Here is a 26945-nt window from a genome sequence, read left to right as displayed (position 1 = left end):
GCTCCTGCTGCTGCCTTTTCAACTCTAAAGATAGAAGTGACCTCACAGCCACCTTCACAGCCATGTGCCTCCTGCTGGCCTGTGAGACCGTGAGATACAGCTGACCTCACCATAACATTCTTATCCATCTCCTCTTGTGACCTCTGAGCTGATCAGACACAGGTCACCTCACAGTCCTCTTCCAACGCCATGTGACTCTTCTGGGGCCTCATGATCCCTGCCCTAGCCCAAGAGGCCAAAGAGCATAAGTTAGTATTAAGAAGGCGTCTGACACCATATATTAAGACAGTTGCCTCAAAGCTTTGTTGCAAAGCTTGCTGCAGGACCTCCTGGCAGGTCAGTAAATCTTTGTTTGCAGCCCAGCTGAACCTCCTGGTGGGCCAGCCAAATAGAAATCAGCCACCCGAAACCAGCTTTGAAGGGAGTTGGAGGACAGGTACCTCGTTGTGGAAAATGTGTCTAGGCACCAACCCCCTCCCCGACCTGCTGGAGCCAGGACTGAGAAAAAAGCACATGCACGGGACTGGGGGAAGGTAGGGTATGCGCCATCGCCTAGGGAACAATTTCCCCAAACACATTGGAAAAGGTCGTGTGACCAAACAACAGGGGGACCCTCACCACTGATGCAAAAGGAAATTATGGACCAACGGGACGCCACTGGATCCACGGTGGTGACTGTCTCTTGCAATTCTGTCATCCCGACTGCTTGCTAGGTTTCTTTCTTTCTTGTCTTTTCCTCTCTTTCCTGTCACTGATTCCTCGTGCCCTCATTTTAATAGTTGATCAATAAACCTCTTTAACTGGTGGCATTTGACCTCGTTTGTGTCTTAATCTCACTCTGGGAATAACAAAGAAACTTTATGTCTCGGGTCTTCCTGGACCGTAAGAGAAGGGTTGAAGGGGAGGGAGTTAGAGCAGAGGAATGAGGGCTTTGGAGGGTTGGGTGTTCATCTGAGGTCTCAGGGATCAGAGCTCACCTTTCAGCGTTGGGGGTTAGGCAAAGGCATCAGGGGAGGGTTTGGTGTTCTTCTGAGGGTGTCTGCTTAGTATTAAGGCTGTGGGCTATCTTGGTGGTTTAGGGTTTGGTTTAGGGCTGGGGTGAGGGCAACGATTAATGCTCGCAATTAAAGCTAAGGATAGAGGCTAGGGGCTAGGGTCAGCAATAAGGTAAGAGTAAGGGTAAGGAGTTGAGGGTTTGGGATATGTCTTTGATGTAAGGTCTGAGGTGAGTGATAGGCTAAGCTCAGCTAGGTTAGTAACTGTGGATTACTGCTAGGATGAGGAGTAGTATTTAGGGTAGGGTTAAGGATTGAGGTTACTGATTACTGATAGCGTAAGGGCTAAACATGAAAGTTTTCACTGTCTGGGTTTTCACAGCAACATCACCATAACACCTTTCACATTTTCTTTAGTGTTTGTTGGCCAAGCCTCCCTTCCTTCCCACAGATCTAGTGACAGGACAAGAGGCAATGGCCTCAAGTTGCGTCAGGGGAGATTCAGATTGGATATTAGGAAAAATTTCTTTACTGAAAGAGTGGTCAGGCATTGGAACAGGCTGCCCGGTGCAGTGGTGGAGTCACCATCCCTGGAGGTGTTCAAAAAACCTGTAGATGTGGCACTTCGGGATATGGTTCAGAAGGCCTGGCGGCTTTGGGTTGACAGTTGGACAATGATCTTAGAGGTCTTTTCCAACCTGAATGGCTCTATGATTGAGGCCATTTCCTCTTGTCCTATCGCTAGTTGCTTGGGAGAAGAGACCAACACCTGCCTCACTACAACCTCCTTTCAGGTAGTTGCGATAAGGTCTCCCCTCAGTCTCCTCTTCTCCAGAGTAAACAACCCCAGTTCCCTCAGCAGAGATGACCTCTGTGCGAACAACTGAATCAAGCCCAGAATCTAAATTTTAAAAAAATTTGAAACCTATGCAGAAAAAGAACTTTAGAGAGCAGCTGAAAAAAATCTTAATTTCCAGCATTGCTAGGTTATTAATGTTTTTTAATGAAATTTTGCTGATCACTGAGGGGTGCTGAAAGTATCTGGTCCCTCAGAGAACTTTGTACCACAGATGGCATTTGTTCCTGATCACCCAGCCATCTTCCCACCCAAACGCATCATCCACTTTTTCAGCCCAGATATAAATAATTTGCTCTAAGGACACTGTATCCCAGAACTTGCAAAAGTCCAGGAACACAACACGCCCTTCTTTCCCCTCCCACATGGGAGAAATCCCTTTCTTGTCCTCCAAGTGCCTGGGGATGCTTGAAAGAGCATTTGCCTCATCACCTTCCCAGGGACTAAGGTGAAGCTGACCAGCCTCTAACTCTCCCAATCCTCCTTCTTGCCCTTCTTGAAGCTGGATTTTCTATTTGCCTTTTCTGAGAACCTTGGAACTTCCCTGATCTCTCTGGATTCTCCAAGGTGTTGAAGAGAGGTCTCACAATGACACCAACTAACTCTGACATCACCTCTCTGCCCCTTCCCACACCAAAAGCCTTCTCCATACTACACACTTCCAGGGGAGTGCCTGGGACACAGCAAACACCTCTTCAAGTCCTCAAGGCCTTTTCAGAAGAACAACAGAAGTAATTTCTTCCATCAGGGCCAAGACTCCGGTGGGATCTCTGTGCAGCTCACAGCTTTCCTGAGCATTTTTTCAGCACCTGCCTCTCTGCAACCTTTCTGGTCCTCGGGTTGTGGATGAGGGGATGGTGCAGGAGAGTGAGGATGGAGTAGAAAAAGAGTTTTGTCGTACTATTTCAGGAAGGCTGTTCTAGGCATCACACAGACAGAAAAGAGGGTGACATAGAAAGCAGTGCCACCAGTGAGTTGAGAAGAGGAGATGGAGAAGGCCTTCTCCCTGCCCACACAGATATAATGCCCACAGAATATAACCACACAAACAGGAAAAAGAAGATGGGTTCTAAAATGCAAGTTAGGAAAGGAAAGAGTATGAGTGTCATGGTGTCATGGCACGAGAGCTCCAGCAATGAGGTGAAATCATAGAAGAAGCGGTTCTCTCCACTGGGGCCACAGCACTGTATCTGAGTCACCACCAAAACCATTTCTGTAGATGACAGAAATCCCCCTAGATAAAGTGCAGCTGCCCTCTGGAGACAGATGCCCCAGTTCATGAGTCTCGCAGATGGCAGGGTGTGGCACACAGCGTGCTACTGGTCACCAGAAATAAATGCTCTGTACAAGCAATAGGTGCAGGAAACAGTGGTAACACCGTGATGAACAGAGATGGTGCTGTTCCCAACCACAAAGCTGGCCATAGACTGGGTCAGGGTGATGGGTATGCAGGTCTCCAGGGAGAATAAATGTCCTAAAAGAAGCCCGTGGGGATGTGCAAATGCTGGTTTGCCACCACCTGCACAATGATGAGGATTTTCCCAAGCGCAAACACCATTCAGGTCATGAGAGAGAGGAGGGAGAGATTTGTCTAACATTCTGAGTCCCTAGTAGGGGGAAGTTCATGACCACACCATTGCCTTTTCTCCATGAAGGCTCTACGGTCTGCTTTTCTCCTCTAACATGGCAGGGAACTTACGAGTAAGAACACTGGTTCATTTTTATTTGCTTGGGGGTCAGACAGACAAATCACTGCAAGCACTTTTATTTCCTTTAAAGATGGTATATAGCTCCTTGTTCACACAGTCAGTTGTGAGGTCACACTACTGAGGCAGAAAATAAAATAGAACTGAGGTGTCCACATTTCTTTGTGGCAATGATATTACAAGAAGAAAAAGAAAAAAAAAGAAAAATCCCAGCCAACAGCAAGGACAACAAAAACAGCCAAATAAAGGCAGGCTGGGCCTGTAAGGAGTTACATTATGAGTCATACGTTGAAGACGATAGGCACTCTATACCTTTTGGAAAGCATTCAGTCACCAGTTTCCACACCGCATTCCTGAGCTCCTGGTTCCTCACGCTGTAAATGAGGGGGTTCACTGCTGGAGGCAACACCGAGTACAGCCCAGCCACCACTAGATTCAGGGATGGCAAGGAGATGGAGGGGGGCTTCAGGCAAGCAAATATGGCGGTGATTAAAAACAGAGAGACCACTGCCAGGTGAGGGAGGCACGTGGAAAAGGCTTTGTGCCGTCCCTGCTGAGAGGGGATGTGCAGTACGGCCCTGAAGATCTGCACATAGGAAAGCACAATGAAAACAAAACACCCCAAAAAGACAAATGTACTAATCAGAAGCAGCCGAAATTCCCTGAGGTAGGCATCTGAGCAGGAGAGCTTGAGAATCTGGGGAAGTTCACAGAAGAACTGGTCCACAGCATTGCCTTGACAGAGCGGTAGTGCAAATGTATTGGCAGTGTGCAGCACAATGTAGAGGAAACCACTGCCCCAGGCAGCTGCTGCCATGTGGACACCAGCTCTGCTGTCCAGGAGGGTCCCATAGTGAAGGGGTTTGCAGATGGCAACGTAGCGGTCATAGGCCATCACGATGAGTAGAAAATATTCTGCTGAAATGAAAAATACAAACAGAAAGACCTGGGCAGCACATCCTGCATAAGAGATAGTCCAGGTGTCCCATAGGAAGTTGGCCATGGCTTTGGGCAGAGTGGTGGAGATGGAGCCCACATCAATGAGGGAGAGGATGAGGAGGAAGAAGTACATGGGAGTGTGGAGGTGGTGGTTGCAGGCTATGGCTGTCATGATGAGGCCATTGCCCAGGAGGGCAGCCAGGTAGATGGCCAGGAAGAGGCAGAAGTGCAAGAGCTGCATCTCCCGGTTGTCTGCGAATGCCAGGAGAAGGAACTGTGTGATGGAGCTGCTGTTGGACATCTGCTGCCTCTGGGCATGGAGCATTGTCCAAAGAGGAAACAGCAGTGTCAAGTAAGGGGAGAAGTTTCTGGGAACAGTCAAAGCCACTCCCAATACCCCCTCCCTGAGACACACAGTTTTTCTTTTTCTAGGATACCTTCATTTATCTCTGTGGCTGGACTCCCTGTTGGTGCTGGCTGAACATGCTGTGAGGAGCAGGACCTCTGCCCACTGGCTGCTGAGGAGTTTACAGGTTAACAGGAAAGGTGTGGGCAGAGGTCAGTCCTGGTGTTCAACTTTGTCAGCTGAAACTGCTCTTTACTGAAAAGAACTCGGAAGCATCTGCACTCCCAGCGCTAAGGAACCGGGAGAGCAGCAGACAGTTTTAAAGGTCTTGTTTTTTTTGAGCTCTCCTCCTCTCACCTGGGGAGTGTTCTGGGATGTCAGAAACCCTCAGCATTTCTGCTGTGCTCAGGGAGAACAGAGCTACCCGGCTGCCCTGGGCTTGCACCATTCTGAGATGGAGATTGATCGCACTCCCATGTTATCCTGAAAAGCCGTCAGACACTGCTGAGAGGAGAGGGATCCACAGGAGTCCACTAAACATCCCACCCTTTGCCGAGGCCTCAGCATCCCACTTCTAGTCAAGGACACATGTGGTTCATTTCACTGACCCAAGAGCATTTCCTCGGTCGGGCACAGCATCTCTGCACTTCTCCTTTGAGGCATGCAGATTACATAATTCTGTTATGCGAAAGGTTTGCATTGTTGAGGGCAGCTCACAGCTTGGAAGGACACCCATAAAGATAGCCAAGTGTCCTAATGATGGCATCTGATTAAGGGAAAACCAGCTTGTTCTCTGGGCTCACAGTCTTCACTGCCCACAGCCCTACAGCTTAGACAAAACTGGAACACCTCATTCCCATGGACACACTGCACGGGAGGACCCACAAGATCAGTGTCTGACTCTGCAGCTGAAACTTCTCTCCCCAGAAAGCCTGACTGAGAGAACATGGGTACTACTTCAGTAACACAGACGAGTGGAGCAATAAGGAGAAACACAGTGAGGTTCTACGTGAAAGAGGGAGAGTCAGCCAGGCACTCCGGACACTGCTACACTTCTCCAGCTGCACACATCCCAGACTCCAACATTGCCAGGCAGTTGCTCTCTGCCCCTGTCCTTCTCAGAGGCAAATGGGCATGTGGCTGGAGAGCTTGATAGTCATCCCTCCTTTGACCTTCCCCTTCACATACTCCCTTAGGAAAATATCCTGAGGTGATCTGAATCTGTGAGCAGCCCTGAACCGTTCAGTTCTTCCTCAACAGCAGAAGGACCCTGTCCAGTCCTGCTGGGGGTCACTACTTCCACCCACAGCTTCTCCTCGTGATGCCGTGCGCTCCCCAGGCAGGCTTAGTGCTGACCCTGGCAGGCAGCAGAGTCCCTGCCCCAGCACACAGCCTGTGGGGTGTACAGACCCTGCTCTGAAGGACAGCTTGGGGAAGCCCAGGCTGCACATCCACCTTCACAACACTGCAGCCGTCCTTGGGAGAAGGCAGCTGTCATGGCCTGTCCCTCTGAGGGTGCAGTAGGCAATCACTCCTTTGCAGCACGTCCTCATCTTCAATAAGACACAAACTGTGATATTCCTCATGGTACATCATGCCGTACGCTTTGGGGTGTTCCAGCCTGAGGAGATCTTTCCACAAAGTGCAGACACATTGTCCTGCATGCAGAGACTTACTGTGTGAAAGGCTGAAAAGATTCCTGCCTGCAGTGAGCTCTCAGCATCCTTCCACTTCACAGTGCTTTTAACCTCTCTCTGCCTCGCTCCTCTCCCCTCGCTGACTGCAGGCAGTGCCCTCAGCCCTGCTGTGCTTTGTAGAGGAGCTGCTCCTGGGCAAGAGCTCACTGTCTGCAGCGCTCCTCACCTGCTGTGATCTCCCTCCATCCCAGGAGCCCAGCCCAGCTCAGCAGCACAGGACCAGCCCAAGGCACCACCTCTCCCTACTCTGGGCTCCCTTGAGATGTCTTTTGGTCTCCAGGACAACTTGCTTTGAAACAAGTCAAAGCAATTACTGATGTTCCCTCCCTCAACTACGGAGAGAGAGGAAATCTTTTATTTTCCAAAGTGGCGTTTCTCCTGTCACCAAAAGAGCTAGCTCCAAGGATCATTTTTCCTTGTTCCATCTTTAGGCAGGACAGCCAGTGCAGGACAGGCAGGGATGTGCTTCACCCCTGCTGAGGGAAGGGAATCAGATGAGTCAAATGACACATCCCATCTTGCGTCTGTAGCCCTGGGACTCAAAGGGGATTCCACTCCCCCAGTGCCTGCCACAACCCCACAGGAGGTGGGATTCCTCTTGCTTCTTTTCAGGTGGGCATTAAATGCACAACTCCCATGCTAATTAATGGAGATGGAGGCCAGGACGGAGGGGTTCAGGTGCAAATGTCTGGTGGCATGTGAGATACCAGAGGTGGTCTAAGATATGTGCAGGTACAAATGGAGCAGTTTGTCGAGACAGGGCAACATCTGGGGGCATCCTCTTAGAGGCTGCTGGCTATTTCCTTTGGCCAACAGAAATGACAGCTGATGCCCAAAATAAGGGCAACCGAACCTGTCCCTACTCATTATGTTCAGGGTGACCGACACAGGCATTCACCTGAATGATTCAGGTCTTGGGCCATAGGAAGAGCTCAGTCTCTCTCTTCACCTTTGTCTCTATTTACTAGGTCTCCATTGACTACATTGGCAGTTTCGTGTTCTTCCCCCGGATGCTTTAGAGAATTCAGGGCAGTTCCTCAATTTCATGTTCAAATCCAGGCCCACAGAGCTACCTGAGATGCCAGGGCTTGCAGGGACAGCAGAGGACCTGCTGAAAAGCAATTCTCATATTGGGCAGGGTATGTGTGAAAGGTCACCCCAGATGCCATCTCAATGAGCGTGATTTGGTGCCTCAGCGACATTGACTGATGCCTTCAGTCAGAGGCATCGGTCATCAGATGTCATCAGAGAGGCAAGGTCTGTCCCTCCCCTATCCAGTAGCTGCAGGCATTGCGCACAGCCATGATGACACAGTCAAGGAACAGAACAATCCTTTTCACAGTGTGCCTGGATACAGCTTGTCCTCAAGGACAGCCTCCTCCAGGCCCAGCTAAAATCCTTATTGTTTAAGCATTAATCCTTAACTGAATTGAAACTGAAAAGGTAATGCAACGGGCACCAAAATGAACTGTGCTACATTAGGAACAGTTAAAGAAGAAAGAGAGAGAGAGGGTGGGACCACTGCTGAATTTAATAAGAGGAGGTCTAGATAGATCTCACACAGTCTATGACCTCTTTGCCTCAGTTACAGCCAGCAAGGTCTCCCAGGACTTTAAGCTTTGAGGCAGGAGTCTGGAGAACAGACAGCGGTGGATGGGGATCAGGCCAGTGGTTACTTTTGCAGACTACAGCCTTACCAGTCCGTGGGAGCAGAGGCACTGCATCTATGTATGCCTCGAGAGTTTTTTACCGGGAGGTGCTTGTCAGTTAGGATGCCAATTAAGAAAGGTACTCTGATTCTGTGAGGTAATATGCTGTTAGGATGAAGATTGTAAGGAGAGAATAGTATAGGCAGTCTTTCTTCCTTTTAGGTGGTTGTACGCCTGGGTGGTGTGGCATCAACAGGTAATCCCACCCACACGCAGCATGCCTTGCAGACCCCCTCCATAGAAAAGATTGTCTCATTTCAGTCATTCAACCTCTTCTTGTATTTCCCTGCAAGGTAACAGCTCTATTCATCATCTCTAAACCCAACAGAAAGGATGTTCTCATGAGAACTTCTTGCTACACTGTTAGATAGAGACAAGGCCACTCAGGTGGTGGAATGGTCAGTACTGAGTGGGAGCTGCCTGCAGGCTCCACTGTGACAATGAGCTGCTGAGGTTGTCCTGCTGCTGAGCGATCTATGCAGCGCAGCACGAACTGCTCAATCTACAGTGGTCTTCTGGTCAGGAGCAGAGCTCAGCTTTCCCTGTGAGCAGCCTGCGCTCTACCTTGGTGTGACATCTGAGATGTTGCAACCCGAATGTGCATGGCCAGGAGGAGCTGGAGCACGGGCAGGAGGAGCTGAAGCCCAATGACTTGTCACAGCACTACCAAGTTTTTGGATTACTTGAGATGTGGTGGGACAATTATCTGAGCTCGGGTGATGCAACAGAAAGATACAGGCTCAGCCGCAGGAAGTAACAGAGAGGATGACTACCAGGGGGATGCTCTCTGCGTGAAGGAGCACCTCAGATATATGGAGCTCCTCTAGAAGCTGAGTAACATGTTTGGTTAGCTTTTGTGTGTGAGGTTGAGAGGAGAAGTCAGCAAGAGTGACATTGTGTTGGAAGTTACAAACTACTTGATCAGGGTGAGGAAGCAGAAGAAGTCTCTGTGTGCAACCCGAGGAAGTCTCAGGTCAATGAGCAGGTTCCCATGGGGGACAGTAACTGCCCTGGCATTCCTCAGCCAGGCAAGTAAACAGGGTGCCAGCAGTCGGGAGGATCTTGGAACAACTTGTTAACACAGCTGTCAAGTGGGCTGAGAAGGGCGATGCTCACCAGGACCTGGCCCCGGCCAACAAGGAAGAGCTGACTGGGGAAGTGATCATCAGTGTGTGCCTTGGCTGTAGTGACCAGAGAATGGTGGGGTCCCAGGTGCCAGGAGTGAGGAAGGCCAGCAGTGGAGTACAGATGGGTGAAGTCCAGAGAAGAAGACTTTGACATACCTGGGAGACTGATACCGGTGGTGTCATGGGAAGCAGCTCTGCAGGGGGAAGGAGCTCAGGAAATCTGATAAGGCTTACAGCCTCTTCGGAGGACAAGAATGCTCTATCTGAACACCCATGAAGAGAAGCATTCTTCTCAGGAGGCTGAGGATGTGAGCTGTTTGAGTTCCAGGGCACAAAGGCAGAACACAGGAGCTGGAAACAGGGGAAGATGCAAAGGAGGAATTTAGAAACCTCGTCCGTGGATGTGAGAATGACGACAAAGCCAAAGCTCCTGCAGTCTTGATACTTGCAGAGGATGGTAAGGGCTGCAAGATGAGCTGATACTGCTTCATTAAAAGAATTTAGAGATATAACGTGAGCCTGCTGCTGAGCTTCATTAGATAGGAGCAGGTAGGGCTGAGGTACTCAATGGCTTCTTTGACTCTGTGTTCTCCCAGGCCTTTGTGGCTGGAGGCAGGACCCTGGAGGAGAAAAACCTGCAGTGGATGGTTAGACTTCATGCCACTGATCGCCACTCTCTAGGCCTGCAAATTTTCAGTCCACCTCTCTTTCTTCTCATCCAGTCCAGATTTTAACAGCTTCTATATGACGATATCATAGGCGGACAGTGCTGAAAGACTTTCTGAAATACATGCAATCACCACTCCTCTCTCTTCATCTACCAAGCCAGTCATGTCATTGGAGAAGGTTATAAGGTCAGCTAAAAATGACTTCCCCTTCGTGAAGCCAGGCTGACTGCTCCTGATGACTCTCTTGTCATTCCTGTACCTGGAAATGGTTGACAGGATTAGCTGCTCCTTCACCTCAGTGGAGGCTGAGGTGAGGCTGACCAACCTGTCGTTCCCTGAGTCCTCCTTTAATTCCTTCTTGAAAATAGGAGTCATTTTGTTTTACTTGAGTGTGACTTGGGCCTCTTGACACCCCTGTGCTCCGGGCCTCACTTGGCGTCTGGCACTTGGAGGCCCATAGTGATATGCCATTGTGCACCTAACGTCTTCATTTGGGGGTTGATTCAGTTGCCCACACAGAGGTGGGCACTGCCTCCAAGACACCCTGAGGTAGCTGAAGACCCCACGTGGGACTGGGAAATGTGACCCAGGTCCTATAGGAGCATACGTGGAGGAGGAGCTGGTGGCCAGGCAGGGAAGCCCAAGGCATCTCCGTTAAGAGAGCTGATTTTTTTCTCTTGACTAGAAAGGGAAGCCTGGGCAATTGAGTGCAAGGTGTCCAACACCAGATGAGATAACTCTGTTCTCTGCCTTCCCCTACTTTGGAGACACATGTAGTTTACCCTGCAGAAAATAAAGAAATGAGTGGTGGTAGATGCTGCAGGGTACACTTGGTAAAGTCCCTGTAACCTCAAAATATTGGGATTAGTGCAGATTTGGCTGTGCAAAAGAGAGCACTTCTCCTTTCTTCGCCCTATGAATTGAGGGAGCTAGTGACTTTAGTGGGCAGCTTGTTGTGTGCAAAGAAGAAATATCGACAGAGTCTGGGACAGGGGACAGTGTTTGGGGGGATTTTGGGGTCTGTGCTTGACACAGAAGGTGTTTTCTGTTGGTAAGGTTATCTGTTGTGGAAAGTGCACTTCAGTAGGGGTAAAGCGGATTTAATATAAAGCAGAGGAATGATTTTTTTTTTTCCTTAAATCATGCCTTTTTCTTTTTATTTGTTGACCATTAAGAAAAAGCCTTCTGTGTCTACACGCAGCTTGTTCTCCAAGTAAAACAGGTGGGAGTTTGTGCCAACAGGCTGAGACCTGTATCTACAGCCTTAAGGGGAGGAAGCTGAGATTGGAACAAGGCTTCTTGAAGTCCCAGGTGTTTGATGAGGGAAATGGTGGGGTCGGGGGAAGGGACAAAGACTACTTGATTGTCGTAAACAAAGGGCCTTTATTTTCATATATATTCAGACTGCTTTGGGAGAAGCTCAGGATTATTATGAGATGGAGATTGCTGACACCAAGTAACGTGTAAAGAATCCAAAAAAAGGGGGAAAAATCTTTTCTTATTGTTGTTTTTTCACTTTGACTTTTGCTCCTGAAAGCTCTTTAGTTAACCACAGAAAATTGAGAACTTTAAGCGAAGTTCTTCCCAGAGAACAAGTCTCTAGAGAAGTAAAATTCATCAGCAGACGTTCAAGTTTCTAAGGATGTCGGCATGCCCCACTGAGGACCATCATTGCAAAGGGATCGTGGAGGGAATTACAAGAAGAGGTGACCATCCCTGATGCATCCCCCAGGGTGAAGCAAGAAGTCAGAGGCACTGGTTACAGGTGGAAAATCAGATGTGGAGTGTGGCTGTGGAAGGCCTTGATGTCTTTTGCAAAGCAGGACAGCCAAGCCCTGACGCCCATGCCCTGGGAATGGGGGTCTGTTGCCTCACAGCCTGTTCGTGGCTCTTCTTTGGAGCAGTGTGATGTGGGGTGTGGACTGTTCAGTGCAAGAGAGCAGTGGGAAACCTCCCAGGCTCTGTGGGGATGAGTGAGGAGTCAACAATGCCCTGGGGTTGTAAGGCACTGATGTCTTCTCATTGGCCTCAGTGGAAGGGAGAGTAGCCATAGCCAAGAGGATGAAGACCTCATTTTTGTTGTCAGGGTGTGGTCCTCGCTGGCCCAAGGCCCTTGATCATCCCCACCACAGGCTGTCCTACACTGTCCTATGCCTGTGCTCGTTTCCTTGCAGACTTTAGCTACTGCCCCATTTCCCCACCTCACTCCGACCCTCGGATCTCCCAAGCTTTCCTGATGTCCCTCTGTCCTCATTCACTGTTGCTTCAAACAAAAAGCTGTGTTTACCTGAGGGCTTGCCAACGTCTCTCAGTTTCCCAACACCTGCTTTTTTCCAATGTCCTGTTAATGCTTCTCTAGCACGCAAGATGTCACAGCCACAGACTTGCTTGGATCTGCTATTGCTCCCCGCATCCCGGCACTGAAGTGCTCGTCCTCCTTCTGCTGCCTCAAATTCCAGACTCAGCCTATTCCACACTAATCCAAGTCTTCTTCCTGCCTTTAACAGAATGAATTCTACGCACACCCCAGTGTCTCCCTGCATTTCCGTGTGTATCACAAGCCCTTCCTCCTTCCCCAGCAGTTATGGAACCTCAGTCCAGGTTCCTGCAAATTTCCAGGCTAAGGGATTGATGACAAAAAACTAAGAGGAGGATAACAAAAGCATACAAGAAACTGATAAGGACTAGCATGACAGCCTTAAAGAGTCACAGCTGTAATTAAAACAAGGTACTAAGTGCAACAAAACTGCCGATAAAGAGAAGACTACTTCAAGTATGATTGAACAATCCTAATTAACATGTTAGAAAACTCACCCTCAAGTAGCAAAAGCTCTCTACCAAAAAAAAGCCCCTTCCTCATGGAACATGAACAGCAAAAAAGAATGGATACTGTGACTTTAAACAAACACAAGACATGTAAGCACCAATGGGAAAGAGGGTGATTAAGCACAATTACAAAAGTTCTGATAACTGACGCTCAAAATCTATAAAAGTTAACCATGTGTTAGGCAAAATGTGGTAGCTTTGTGGAGTTGCCACCTAGCACTCATCTCTGCGCAGACGTGAAGTAAATAAATATCTTGACTCTGTATGTTGATTGGCTTTTCTCACACCAGGTAAAAGAACCCTAATTTGGGGGACAACAAGGCTGGCAGTGAAGTCTCTGCCTGCAGAAACAAGCACTGTTCACCACACATGGGTGATGAGGGTCTTTGCAGATGCCTCCATGCTTCACCATTTCCTCCATTTGCCCTTTGCCCTCAGTCCACAGCTGACTTCTTCCCAAGGCCCTCAATCCATGTGCCCAGCATACAGGTAAGCCTGAGGAACCACAGGGACCTGCAACTCATGGGAGACAGCTGCATGGGTATGTGCAATACTGCTGACCTGGACACGATCATAGAAAAGCCAAGGAGCTGGAGTATTGTGATGAGCTGCACGAATCTGCCATGGGAACATGCAAACCTGAAGGAAAGGACTCCCATCCCAACAACTCCACAGAGGGAAGACATGGTCGGGATGGCTCCTGGAAACAGCTCCCATTTCGCCTGAAAGTCCTGTTCACATCCAAAGAAGGGCATGTCATTTTGACAGCCCCCAAAGATGGGACCACTCACCATTTCATTTACTTAAAAAAACAAACAAGGAAGCAACATTTTTTCCTTTCTCTTCTACCTTAGGACCTGGCTTCTGCTCTGCCTCTTCTCAGTAAATGGATTCAAAATCCTACATGCCTAAAGGGATGCTTGGTGCACAGTATGTCCTTTCCAGGTCTTTCACATGTGTAGAAGCAGAACCAGAAGGACTTTCTTCTTCCAGGTCAACAAGGCCTGTGCCAGGATGCAGAGAGGGTGGCTGCACCCTCAGGGATGGGGAGCCAGGAACCAAGGGGCTTAACACAGCGAACAAGGGAGCAGGGCAGCGGCCTTGCCAGCCTGGGCCTCATCCCACAACAACTGAGTGAGGTGAGCAGAGTAGGCTGGGGATGGCAACCAGGGTCAAACAAGTTTCCAGGTCACAGCCAGGTTTGTGAGGATCAGTCAGGGCTAAGGCCCCACATGGAAGTCAATACACAAGTCAGGGTCAGGCTGATGCGTGTAAGCAGGGTCAGATGCAGTCAAGTGATAGCCAGGCAGGTCCATAGTGGCAACACAGATCCAGGACACAGCAAGGATATCAGTCTCTGCATCTGAGTCCGGATGAACAGGCTCCACAGCAAGGCATGGCTAAAGCCAGATCAGTGCTACTGCATCATGTATCAGACAGGGACTGAAGGCCCAGGCCTGAGCTTAAAGAAAGCCCCTGGGCCCCTGGGCAGCGGGATTGGGTGGAGGTCCTCTATGAGTTTGGTCAGGGCTCTTAAAGTCTCTAAGTACTGTCGAGACCCTTGGAGCCATAGCAGGTCATCAGGGAGGACGGCTTGGCCAGGAAGAAGTCTATGGAGGTGTGCAGATGTTACTCTGCCATCACCAGATTCTAGAAACTCTCAATTCACTCCAAGAAAACACTCATCTACAATCAGCACTAACACGTACTAGTGTCCCAGACGGGTTGACTGGAGACCATTCACCACCTGCATGGCTGCTGGACGCTAACAAGTAATGCCTGAACCAGTCCTCACTCCCTAATAACTATACAGGGACCCTGATCTCATCACACTGAGCCCATGGAGAAACAAGCAACACAATGAGCCTCTTCAGAGTCTGTTCCTTGGACATGTTCTTGAGAGCAACTTTGAAAGATCTAAGCCTTCAGTCACTGCACTCAGCAGATCCCCTTTCATGATAGAACTGCTGTTATGGAGGCCACCTCTGTCACAAAAATGCCCATTGCCTGTCCTGGCTTGTGGTCAGAGGACTTTTAAATGCAGGATTATGACCAAACTATAGGAGCACTCAGGCCTGAAACTAACAGAAGGGCTCAGAAGCAGCATGTGGAGATGGAAAGGACAGCTTTGGAAAGAGTAAGCACTGGTTATCCCTGGTCGTGCTGCTGTGCTGGGATGCTCTTCCTCTCCACCTCTGCACAAATGCACTGTCCCTGCGGTTCCAGAGAAGGTCTGAGGAAAGATCTTGGACAAACCAGTCAGTGCAGGGTACTTTACTTTATTTAAACAGAGAGAGAGACTGTGAGTCCTGAAAGTCTCTGGGTCACACAAGAATGATAGATACTGGTGTAGAAATGGTACAACTAATGACATCTCTTTGTGGAAAATATCACAATTAGAAAAAAAAAAAAATCAAACCAAACAAAAAAACCCCAAACAAATGGTGGAAAACAGGCTGCGGCTATGAGAAGTTACATTATGAGTAATTTCCAGAAGAATATAGAGGGTTTAATTCTTCTGAAAAAATACAGTCATCACTTTCTTCAGGGAATTCATGAGCTCCTTGTTCCTCATGCTGTAGAGGAGGGGGTTCACTGCTGGAGGAAACACCACGTACAGGACAGCCACCACCAGGTCCAAGGATGGGGAGGAGATGGAGGGGGGATTCAGGTAGGAAAATACGCCAGTGCTGATAAACAGGGAGACCACAGCCAGGTGTGGGAGGCACGTGGAAAAGGCTTTGTGCCGTCCCTGCTCAGAGGGGATCCTCAGCACAGCCCTGAAGATCTGCACATAGGACAGCACAATGAAAACAAAACACCACCAAAATACAAAAGCACCAAACATGACAAAGCCAACTTCTCTGAGGTAGGCATGTGAGCAGGAGAGCTTGAGGATATGAGGGATTTCACAGAAGAACTGGTCCACAGTATTGCCCTTGCAGAGGGGTATGGAAAATGTATTGACAGTGTGCAGCACAGCATTGAGAAACCCACTGCCCCAGGCAGCTGCAGCCATTTTGAGACAAGTGCTGCTGCCCAGGAGGAACCCATAGTGCAGGGGTTTGTAGATGGCAGCATAGCGGTCATAGGCCATGATGGTGAGCAGAGAAAACTCTGTTGAGATCAAAAAGACTAACAGAAAGACTTGTGCTGCACATCCTGCATAGGAGATGGTCCTGGAGTCCCAGAGGGAATCGGCCATGGATTTGGGGAGGGTGGTAGAGACGGAGCCCAGGTCAAGAACAGAGAGGTTGAGGAGGAAGAAGTACATGGGTGTGTGGAGGCAATGGTCATAGATTATGGCAGTGATGATGAGGCCATTGCTGAGGAGGGCAGACAAGTAGATGGCCAGGAAGAGCCAGAAGTGCAAGAGCTGCAGCTCCCGTGTGTCTGTGAATGCCAGGAGGACGAACTGGTTGATGGAGCTGCCGTTGGACATTTGCTGCCTCTGGACATGGGGCACTGCTGAAAAAGGAAAAGACAGTGCCAAGTGAGGACATGCTTCTTTTAGCAAAACCAATGCCATTGCTCTGTCGCTCTGACACTTCCACATGGTTTCCTTTTCAGGAGGAAGCCTGCATTCAGGTCCCTGACTTGAGCTTTATTTTGTGCTGGCTCCTTGGGCTGTGAGTAGCCAGGTGTCTGCAAGCAGGCTCTCAAGAGGTCATCCCTGTGCTGCTGGAGTGGGTACATGGGAATGGGACAGGGGGACTGGGTTGGATATTCAGAATTCATCAGAGTAAACCACGCCTTACACAGAGAGACTTGTTAGCATCTGCACTCCCAGTTGTAAAGAATGTGAGGGTTAGAAAGGAGTTTTGGAGAACCCTTTTCCTACCCAGACATCATGCTTGGTTTTCTGCAGTCAGCAATCCCCAGCTCTTCTGCTGCACTTTGAGCTAGAGACTGTAAGACCTAAGAGACAAAGGGATTCTCTGTGGCTAAGGGTGAGGTGAGGGGAGGATGGATAAGATTATTCCAAAGTTCCCTGCTCTTGCACTTGTGGGTGTCAAAGGACAAGCATATTCTTGTCTTACCCTGAAAAGAAACCAGACACTGCTGAGAGTGGACAGATCACTAAAAGTTTCACCGTTATACGGTACCTCAGCAAGGTGTCAGCACCCCGCTTCTCACCAAGGACACACAGCATTTCCTCAGTTGTGGCATCTCTGCAGTTCTCCATGGGGCATTCGGATAAGACCAAGATGCTACAGGAAACATTTGCATCATGAAGGGAAGCTCACAGCTAGGAAGGACACCCCAAGGAGATACCCAAGTGTCTTGCTGAAGATAGCTCAATAAGAGAGACTCAGCTCCTTCCCCAGTCCCCAGACTACTCCACCCACAGCCCTACAGGTTAGAGGAAAGCTTGGACACTTCATTCCCATAGACACACGTGCACGGGAGGAATCACAACACTGGTGCCTGACTTGGCTGCAGCAATTCCAATCCCCAGAGAGCCTGACAGCACGAACAAGGTAACGATAACAGTATCACAGACCAGTGGAAATTAGTCACTTTAGTGGGTTCCTGTAAGACTTACTCATCACTCAACGTTACAGCCCACAAGTCTCAGAGACTTGGTGAAGCGTGACAGCTCCTTTTCCAAATCCTTTAAAAGTAGGAAACTGAAAACAGACTCAGAAAAGCTCGTCTCTTTGTAGTAATCCCTGCCTTGACCTTCTCCTTGAAAAGTGCCCTCGGAAATGTCCTGGCAGTCATCTGGAGCTGTAAGCATCCCTGACCCACGCAGCACCCTCTTGACAGCAGAAGAACGCCCTCCTGCCTGGAGTTGCTTCTCCCACCCACATCTTCTCCCTGCCCCACCGTGGGGAGCTCCCTGGGCAGGCTGAGTGCTGACCCTAGCAGGTAGCAGAGTCCCTCTCACAGCAACACATCTCCCTGGGGTGCAGGGACCCTGCTTAGAAGGACAGCCCTGAGCAGCCCTTGTTGTCCCCCAAAATCGGGGTTTGTTTAGCCGGTGTGCAATATGCTAATCTACACCCAGAGCAGAGGTATTGTGTTGCATATTTGCACAGATACGGGTGTCTGTTGCAAGACAGCACATCTCGTTCACAAATTGACATTTATGCACAAAGCATTAACATATTCAACTCCCTAATACATATACATTGTTATTCTATGGAATGATTGGTTAATGACTCTTTTTCCAGCATGTAAGTTAGTACGCATGCTCCATTTCTTCATCTATTTAATGTGGGTTACAATCGGGGTAGGTGGTCCATGAGCTGGTGGTTGTAATCTCCCCATGCCAGAATTACCTTTCCCCTGGTTACCCGTTTCTTTTGGCAGTCTCACCAGTTCTTCACAGCTCGTTAGATATTCTTACAATTTACCACTCTCTGGTTCTACTTTGGACAGCTGCATCCTTCTTATGAAACAATAACACATTATTCAAAATCCTGTTTCTTATTTTCTCTAAATGTACTATAGTTAATTGTAAGCTTACAAGATTATGAAACTTTTAACTGTAATGAGGGCAGGGCTTGACAACAATACCTACAGCTGCAATAGTCTGATCAATTTCAATTACCATTTCACATTTTGATTCCCCTTTTTTATTCCTTAGAACAACACCCTGGGTGCACACCCGGCTTCAGGCCCTGCAGCCATCCCCTAGTGCAGGCAGCTGACATGCCCCGTCCCTCTGATGGGGCACAGAGAAGCTGTGCTGCAGACCACGGCCTTTTCCTCTACTCTGGAGAAACTGCAAGACCTCCAGAAGATCCCACAGGCTGTGATTTGTGCCAGCTTTAGGACATTGTTCCAATGACCGCAGCTGCATTGCCCTGCAGCCAAAGACCTACCTTAGTAAGGGTTCTTCAGATTTTTCTCCAAGTAAGCTCTTCTCTGTCCTTCCACCCCAGATTGCCGTTAACCTCTCTCTGCCTCGCTCCTCTCCCCTCGCTGTCTGCAGGCAGTGCCCTCAGCCCTGCTGTGCTTCGCAGAGGAGATGCTCCTGGACAGAGCTGTCTTTCTGCAGCGCTGCTTGGTTGCCATGAGCTCCCTCCATCCCAGCATCCCAGCCCAGCTCAACAGCAGAGGACCAGCCCACTTTGTGTTCCCCTTCTGGGTTCATTGGAGATGTCGCTGAGGCTCTGGGGCTGACAGCTCCTTAATTGCACCCTGGTGAACATGGCTTCAAGTCACCTGAAATAATGACCAGCAGTGCAGAGAGACTGAGTCCCACAGCATGGATTTCCCTAGCAGAATATGGTCCTCTACAATAGGCAACACTGTTCCTCTCTGGACACTGATATTCTTGACCCATAACAAAAAGGACACACTGACAGGGGCAGGGAGGGTGTTGGCTTCCGCTCTGTAGGGCAAGGAATCAGCTGAAGATGTGCAGGCATCTCATCCTGACAAATAAGCCCTTGGGTTGAAGAGGGATTCAGCTCCCCCCATTGACCCTGCAGCCCCAGAGAAGCTGAGAATCTTCTTGGTTCAGTTTAGGCATGCATGAAAGAGTTTTCAGTATGTGAGCCCCAATTCTGAGCTCCTTACCTTTCTTCAGTGGAAACTCAGGTGCTCTCATACAGACTCTTTGTGATGACTGAGGTGCCAGAGGGGGTCGAAGATGTGGGCAAGAGTTTGCAAGCTCTGATGGAAAAACTCTGAGAACACCCACATCCTTTGTGAGCATCATCTGAGGGCCAGAGGGAGAATGGGCATATCCTTGGCCACCCACAGTAACACCACAGAAGCACAGAATCACAGAAAGGTAGGGGTTGGAAGGGACCTCTGTGGGTCATCTAGTCCAACCCCCTTGCCTAAGCAGGGTCACCTACAGCAGGGTGTATAGGACCTTGTCCAGGCAGGTCTTGAATATGTCCAGAGAAGGAGGCTCCACCACCCCTCTGGGCAGCCTGTTCCAGGGCTCTGTCACTCTCAGTGACACGTGCCCAGTGTAAGCTGGCATCCACCCAAAACTGGAGCCCACCTGGCCATGGAGTCATAGAGCGGGCAGGTCCCCTCTGCCTGGGTCTGGGCACAGCTTTTCCCAGGGAGAAGCTCTGCTTTTCCCCTGCAGAGCGCTCGTGTGTTTCAGCCTGTGGGCTGCCATGGGTGGCACAGGGAGAAGGGCTATTTCAGCAGAGCAAGGCTTAAGCAGCTCAGCTGGATGAGCATTAGACTAAAGGTCTAAAGGTTCCTGGTTCAATGCCAGTTTTCCGTAATGTTTTTCTCCCTTGTATTTTTTGCATAGGCCTTCTGCCTCTTTCAGCCTGCCCCAGCCACACTTGCTCTTTCATCTCTTGCTAGCGCACTGTCACCGATCTCTAGCTGCAGATCTGCAGCTTAGAAGGGGCCTTCATCCTGCATCACAAGTCCTCAGCCTTCCCCTAGGCAGGATTCTCCTTTCAGTGCTCTGTTTGGGTGCTCTCCAGCTGTCCCTCCTTCCCATCTCCACAGGGATCAGGATGTCTCCACTGCATGGTCTCTGCAAAGACTCTGTTTCTCTCTTGGTCATTCTCAATGGTGCACATCCTGCTTCCCTCCTCACACACATCCTTCACCTCGTCCTCAATTCCCAGACTAGATGCCACCTCCTCCACAGTCTCAGGGTCAGGTATTCCCTGGAGCAGAGGCCTGAATGGCAGCATCCTTCCTCCAGAGGTCTGTCACAGTGAGACCTCTGATGTGTCCAGGACAGCTGACAAAACCATGCTGAGGATCATCCACTGCAGTGTCTGGGCACCAGTGGTGTTTAGTGACATGCTGTCCTGAGCAGAGTTTCTTGGCCTGCTTTGCCCCTTTGCTGCAACAACTGACGAAACACCTACGTGCTCCTCTCTGAGCATCAGCAGGGAGATACACAGCTCAGGGGGATCCCTCTGGAGCCCCTCATGAACATCCCTCAGCATCAGTTCCTCCCTGTGGCAAGGGCACAAGATGGGACAGAAATGCCAGCAGTGGCTTGCCTGGGATCTAGCAAGGAAGGTCATCAGCTCTCACACTCTGTCTTCAGCACAGCCCCAGCCCAAACACTCGACGTCATTTTACTCTCCAAATGTACCTTCCTCTGCACATGACATTGCACACGTTTCTGTGTTCTCCATCCCCTCAGCACCACATTCAGGGCCCACAGCACAAGTGTCTCGACTCTCCCCAGTTTCCTTGCCCAAACCTGCTCCCCACCAGACTGCACTGCCCAGCCCAGCTACAGCCCCTCCAAGCCATCAGTCCTTGACCAGAGGAAGAAACACCTGCTCATGAGCTCCAACAAGATGCTGGGTTCTCGTCTTGCATCTTCTTGCTGCTCATGAGCTCAACGAGCTGCTGGGTTCTCTTCTTGCAACTTCTTGCTGCTCGTGAGCTCCAACAATCTACTGGGTTCTCCTCTTGCAACCTTTTGCTGGTCACTGATTCCCCCAGATCATCTCTGCCAGGCAGGGGCCCAGCGGGGAAAACTTTATGGCATTGGGCAATGCAGCTACCCCAGTTGTATGGCCACAAGGACTCCATCCCTGCATGTGGTCAACCCAAACTCACCCACCCTGCCACAGAGGTTCCAGTCAGGGCTGTCATAGGGAACTGCGCTGCTGTCTCAAAAGTCCTCAGGGCTACAGGAGTGGGAAGGTCCCTGAGCCCAATCCCCAGCCCCAGCCCCACAGAGATGGAAGCCTGCTATTCAACTCACTGCCACGGATGGGGGGCACAGGGGGGTGCAGAGGGAGGCCCGGTACCTGGAGGAGAGAGTGTAAGATATCTGTCTTGGGGACACCTCACCCCAAAAAGGGCGTTTCCCTCACCCTGTTGCGTTGTTCCTGCTTTGGGGCTGGGGACAGATGTGACACAGAGGGCTGTGGCCCTGGGTGGCAGAGGAGGCTCGGGGGAAGGAGTGTGCTCCTCTCCACTGAAACACCCTGGAGTGGGCCAGAGAGTGGGAGCAGCACCTGCAGCCAAAGTCTCCTTCTGCCCCATCGCCCTGCAGAGAAGTTGAAGGGGGAGAGCTCTGCAGTGCAGCCCTGTGCCAGGATCAGGCTGCAGCAGAGAGGCAGTCCCAGCCTCCTCTGTCTCTGAAGGCTTCAAGTGCTGCTTTCTGCAGAGGGTCCCTGGGCACTCAAGGACAACAGGACTGTGCTTGTCATAGACTTGTCATGACCATGGGAGGAGAGTGTCTTCTGCCAGCAGATGTCAAGGGGATGTAGCTCACTGGAAGAGCATCTGCTTTGCATGTGGGAGGTCCTGGGTTCGATCCCCAGCATCTCCAAGGGGTGCTTTTTCCCTGACTCCCCAGCCTCAGACAGCTGGAGCTGGAGCACTTGGTCCTCTCCTGCTCTGCCCAATCAGGGCTAGGAAACCTTTCTGGCCACACTGGCAGATGTGACGTGAGGGTGCTGGTCAAGCCCAGGTGCCCTTTTGGTGGCTTTCCAGGGATAAGCGTCTCCAATTGTCTTGCTTCCAGGTGGAGATCCCATATCACAAGGGAAGCACCCCTTGGGGTGTCTGAGTTGGATGAGGCTGGGCAGGGTTGTTGGAGTCTCAGCTGGATGAATGATGTTTCTTACTCTGATCCAGTTTCCAGGTCCTTTCTGTTCCACCATCACCACTGGCTTGAGCAGAGCCAGGGCCCACCTCTTGTTCCTTGAGTGTTTCTTGTCTTCATCCACTGTGTGCTTGTGTGACTGGGGAGGAACAAGCCTGTCCACAGCCATGCACAGGCGCTGAGGCCCACGAGATGTTGTCTCAGCTGCTCCCCTGGCAAGAAGACCCGCAACGAAAATGGGGTGTGAGACATGGACTTCCAGTGCAGGGTGCCCAGCCTCTGGGAAGGGTGAGCCCATACTCAGAGAAATAAGGCTGCTCTCCCACAGGCTTTCCACAGCTGTGCTCTGACCAGCATGGAGAACCAGTGCTGAGAGTTGGGGTCTCACTGTGACCCTCCTCATATAGGTCCTCAGGAGCAACCACAAATCTGGGGCACAGTGGGGATTCCGCTTTGCTGCAGAGAATGGACCCAGCCCACAGGGACAGAGTGCTCAGGTCCCAAAATGCCGTGAAACGGGCTCTTTCTGTACAGGGGTGCAGAGGCACACACAGGCCTGTAGTTGACCTTCTCAAGGAGATGGTGGCAAACGTCCGCCAGAGTAAGGAAGAACTATTACACCTGTAGGAGGGCAGAGCTGGCAAGGAGTTGGCACAGGACAGGCACTGGGCTCTTCTGCCTCATCCCCCCTTGGGGCATCATGAGTTTGCAGGTCAGTGTTCATACTGACCATAGGCCCCCACCATGCTGAGCTGAGAAGATAACACTCTCCCCTGCTTAGAATCATAGAATCATAGGTTGGAAAAGATCGACCCATCATCAATCCATGCTGACTGCTTTTGGACATGTTCTTTTTTAGGTGCACAGAAATGCCTGTACAGCCTGGGGTTCCCTGGGTGGACTTTCTGAGCTCTTTCAACAACAGGCGCTACATTGCCTTCTACTCACTCACAAGAGCCCTCGACCAATGCCAGGAAGCTTTGAAAGGGATATTCCAAAGAAATGTCGATCTCTCCCTAAAACTTCATTACCGTTGTTCTCCCTGTGAAATGGTGTATTGAATTTCTCGAAACTTTCATAGATTTTCACCTGTCTTCACTATTTCTAAAGTATTTTTTTTCAGATGCAGGCTGCCTAGACAAAGGCCCTTTCCATTATTCTCCAGTTTTCTCCTCCCTTTACTCTTTGTGCATTCAGATTCCTGTCACCTACCGAGCTGCTGTTTTGACATCAGGGAGTTAAAAGTTTACCTGCCTTTCAGTAGTCTAATTGTCTCCTTTGCCAACTCTCTAATTATGTTTATGACTATTTTTTTCCTCTACCTAGCTACAATATTTCTCATAGGATTATGTCTTATAGGAAGGCAACCTCATTAGATGGAGATTGTAATTGCCATGTAATTGCAGAGAGCGTTTTGTTTATGGAACTTGATTATGTTTTAATTATTTTTCTTGCAAATAGGAAAACTCCTGCTGTTCGTGTGTGCAGCCAGCTCTCTGTGGAGAGAAGGTGGGAGATGGTGCAATGGAGCTGTAACATCCAGCTGCAGAGACGAGTGAAGGAGTCTGACGCAAAGAGCAGTGACACAAGTCCCAGGTGGCCGATGAGAGAAATGTTGAGGTTGGGGAGGTGAGGAGCAAAGTTGTCCATAGAGTGTCAGATGTCAAGGGACTGCTTCTCCTACCTGTCCAGCCCTCCTGAGAAGACACCCTGGAACAATATCACTTGAACAATGTTTCTACCACTAATTCTGTCAACTGAAGAGCACTTAAAAATATCCCTTAAAATAAAAACAATATTTTTATTAGGCACAGTATAACATCTTCCTCCTTATCTATACTGTGAAAAAGCTCCTGCTAGTCTTGAAGAATTGAAGACATTCACAGGAGCTTGTTAGCTTAGCACTTTCTGTATTTTAATGACTCCCATGGGGTATTTGGTGTTGAGTCCATGAACCTCAGATGATGAGAGGAAATCCAAAAAAATCTCAGGAAGGCAGAAGCAAAACTGAAAGTACCTGGAAGCATTGACTGGCCCCACTGCGGTCCATTACTGACAAAGCCTCCCCAGGGACTCCTTAGAGCAGAGAATTGGAGGCCACGATTGCAGGTAGGCAGAGGCACTGTGCAGGTGGCTGCAATGCTGAGAAAACCCTTGGCCTGCTTTATGAAGCAGAAAGGCCAAGGGCTGAGCCCCAGGCCCTGGGAAGGCAGACCCTGTCCCTCACACATGGCTCAGGGCTCTTCTTGGGGACAGTTGAATGTGTGGGTGAGAAATGACAAGTGTAGGAAAAATCTGCGAAACCTCTCAGCCTCCCTAAGAAGACGCGAGGATGAAACACCGCTTAGAGCCTCAAAAGAAAGTTTCTCCTGGTAGGAATCGGTGATAGAGGTAATTGCCATGGCAAAGGGGACAAAGTCCTCGGTCTTGTTGAAACTTTTTGCCCCATCAGAGTCCTTAGCCATCTCTACTGCAGATCGTCCTACTCTGTCCCATGCCTGCATTTCTTCCCCTTCAGCCTGTAGTCACACATCTTTGCTTGCCACCTAGCACTCACACCAGCATTTCCGTAACTTCACTGATGTCTCTCCACTCTCACTGGTTTTTCCTTGAATTTCAAATCCATGGGAGGATCCAGAGTCCTTCTGGGTGACCTCTTTCACAGCAAGGATACCCTTTGAGGGAGACTGCTTTTTCTTCACCTCTAGTCTGAACCTTCCAAGCAGCATTTTGGGAAGGTTTCCTTCCCTTCTCACTACCAGGAAAAGCTCCATCATCTCGGAAACAACCCTTCAGGCAGATGCAGGCTTCTACTTCAGCGCCCTCAGCCTTCACAAGACTAAAGAATCCCAGCTCCCTCAGCCTCTCCAACAGAGGCTGTAAACCCGGAGCCCCACATATGGACACACTAGTCCAGATGTGGCTACACCAGTGTGAGTGAGTCAAGTGGGTGATAACTGTCTTGTCTGTGTGGCCACACTCCTCCTAATGCAGTCCTGTATGCTGTGGGGTTCTTCACTTGGAGCACGCGCCACTTGCTCATCTGGCATCTCTTGGAATGCCCAGGCCCTTCTCCTCATTGCGACTCCTGAGCTGTTCACGTCCCCACCTGCCCACATTTTTCTGAGTTATTCTCCCCCACAAAAAATGACTTCCAACTTCTCGTAAAAATTCATCAGGCTTCTACTGCCAAATCCCAGAGATGTTGAAGGTCTCCCTGGAGTGAAGCTCTATTTTGACAGCTTTTGATTTGTGCGTACCACATTGGTGGTGCCGCTGATAAGACAGCAGCATGAAGAATTGCAGGACACTACTGATAAAAGAAGGCGGTACCTGTTCAGTGGAATTGATGACCAAGGGAGGAATTGCCATGGTAACAAGCTTGGAAATGCCGAATGAAGGTGCAAAGGAAGCCAAAGTAGGGCCAGGGAGGAAAGGGTAAATAGAGATGGGCTGTTTGCATGGGAGGGTACAAGGATGATCAAGGGAAAGATATTGTGAATGGCACACAGCTGAAACCAGGACAGTATCCAATTCTTCTTTTATACCGTCTACATCACACTCAGATCCAACACTTCCCAATAAATCTTTTCCTGTCTTTTGATTTACACACAGAGATATCATTCCTTACTCTGTGGGCCATTCCTCTAAAATGTTCTTTGAGTTCACTTAGCCCATGACTTTGGGCTCCATCTGTCCATGACAGCCTTTCAGGGCAGGAGACATGCTGAGTGCTGTTGGATGGTCACATGCTGCATGGGGGATGATAATGGAAGATTGACAAGGAGGATTGCAAACACGCTCAAGTGACTTGCAGCTGGGGTGTCAAAAAAGACATGTAGCATACTAATCATTGTTTAGTCTTGTGTGCTCAACCAGCAGAACATCTGTGTTTAGACAACATAGGTCTGGGATTGACAGACTCCAAGGCAATCTGTCAAACGTGCCTGTGATTCCTGCCCTGCTGCGGGAAGGATCAAGGCACAGTGGAAAGTTATGTCTGGGTGAACATCGTACGTACCCAGGTGAAAGAACCAAGTTCAGTAGCTGGCACTCTTTCTCTAGCAGGGACTGAGCTCTGTGGTGTCTGCATTCCTGCTTTGCTCCTGTGCCTCTGCCTGGGTGCTGTATCAGAGATGCCTTGGTTTGCGAGATAATGAAAATAAATCTAGTCCTTACATTTCATGTGTGGTTTTATGGTTTTTGCTGCATTCTGCTGTTTTGGCTTACTTGTCCTTCTCGTGCTCCCAGCTGAGAGGCACCTTTATGGCTGGCAGTAAGAAGGGGTTTTAGCCAGTGCGTCCTTCTGCTGCCTTTTTTCCCGTGCACGAATTAGAATACAAGGAAAATGCAAGCAAATCCCTCTTGGTAACAAGAGAGCCGGGTGTGGGACCTGTGGCTGAGCTCGGCACAGGGAGCACCCCTGGACCAGCCTTGGGGCTTGCTGCCAACCTGCCTTCAAATGAGCTCTCCCAGCAGGTTGGTGCCCAGGGGTTACTTGGAGTTTTGCTCTTGTCCTTCAGGAACCACGTTCGATGCCAAGCACACCCAGAGCCAGAAGA

At 49.8% G+C, this 26945-nt stretch overlaps 1 protein-coding gene across 1 annotated transcript in view; it reads left to right on the top strand.

Moving 5' to 3' along the window:
* Positions 1-21365: 21365 nt before the first annotated feature.
* LOC142363298 (myosin heavy chain, embryonic smooth muscle isoform-like) overlaps positions 21366-26945 on the top strand; it is an 83776-nt gene continuing 78196 nt past the window's right edge. Inside the window, exon 1 of the mRNA XM_075436810.1 lies at positions 21366-21370. Within this exon, the coding sequence (XP_075292925.1) occupies positions 21366-21370 (5 nt within the window). The remainder of the gene's footprint in view (positions 21371-26945) is intronic.

The sequence above is a fragment of the Opisthocomus hoazin genome, chromosome 15 (genome assembly GCF_030867145.1).
Source record: "Opisthocomus hoazin isolate bOpiHoa1 chromosome 15, bOpiHoa1.hap1, whole genome shotgun sequence".
Classification (NCBI taxonomy): domain Eukaryota; kingdom Metazoa; phylum Chordata; class Aves; order Opisthocomiformes; family Opisthocomidae; genus Opisthocomus; species Opisthocomus hoazin.
Note: the sequence above shows the minus strand (reverse complement) of the source record. Positions and strands in the feature narration are given on the sequence as shown.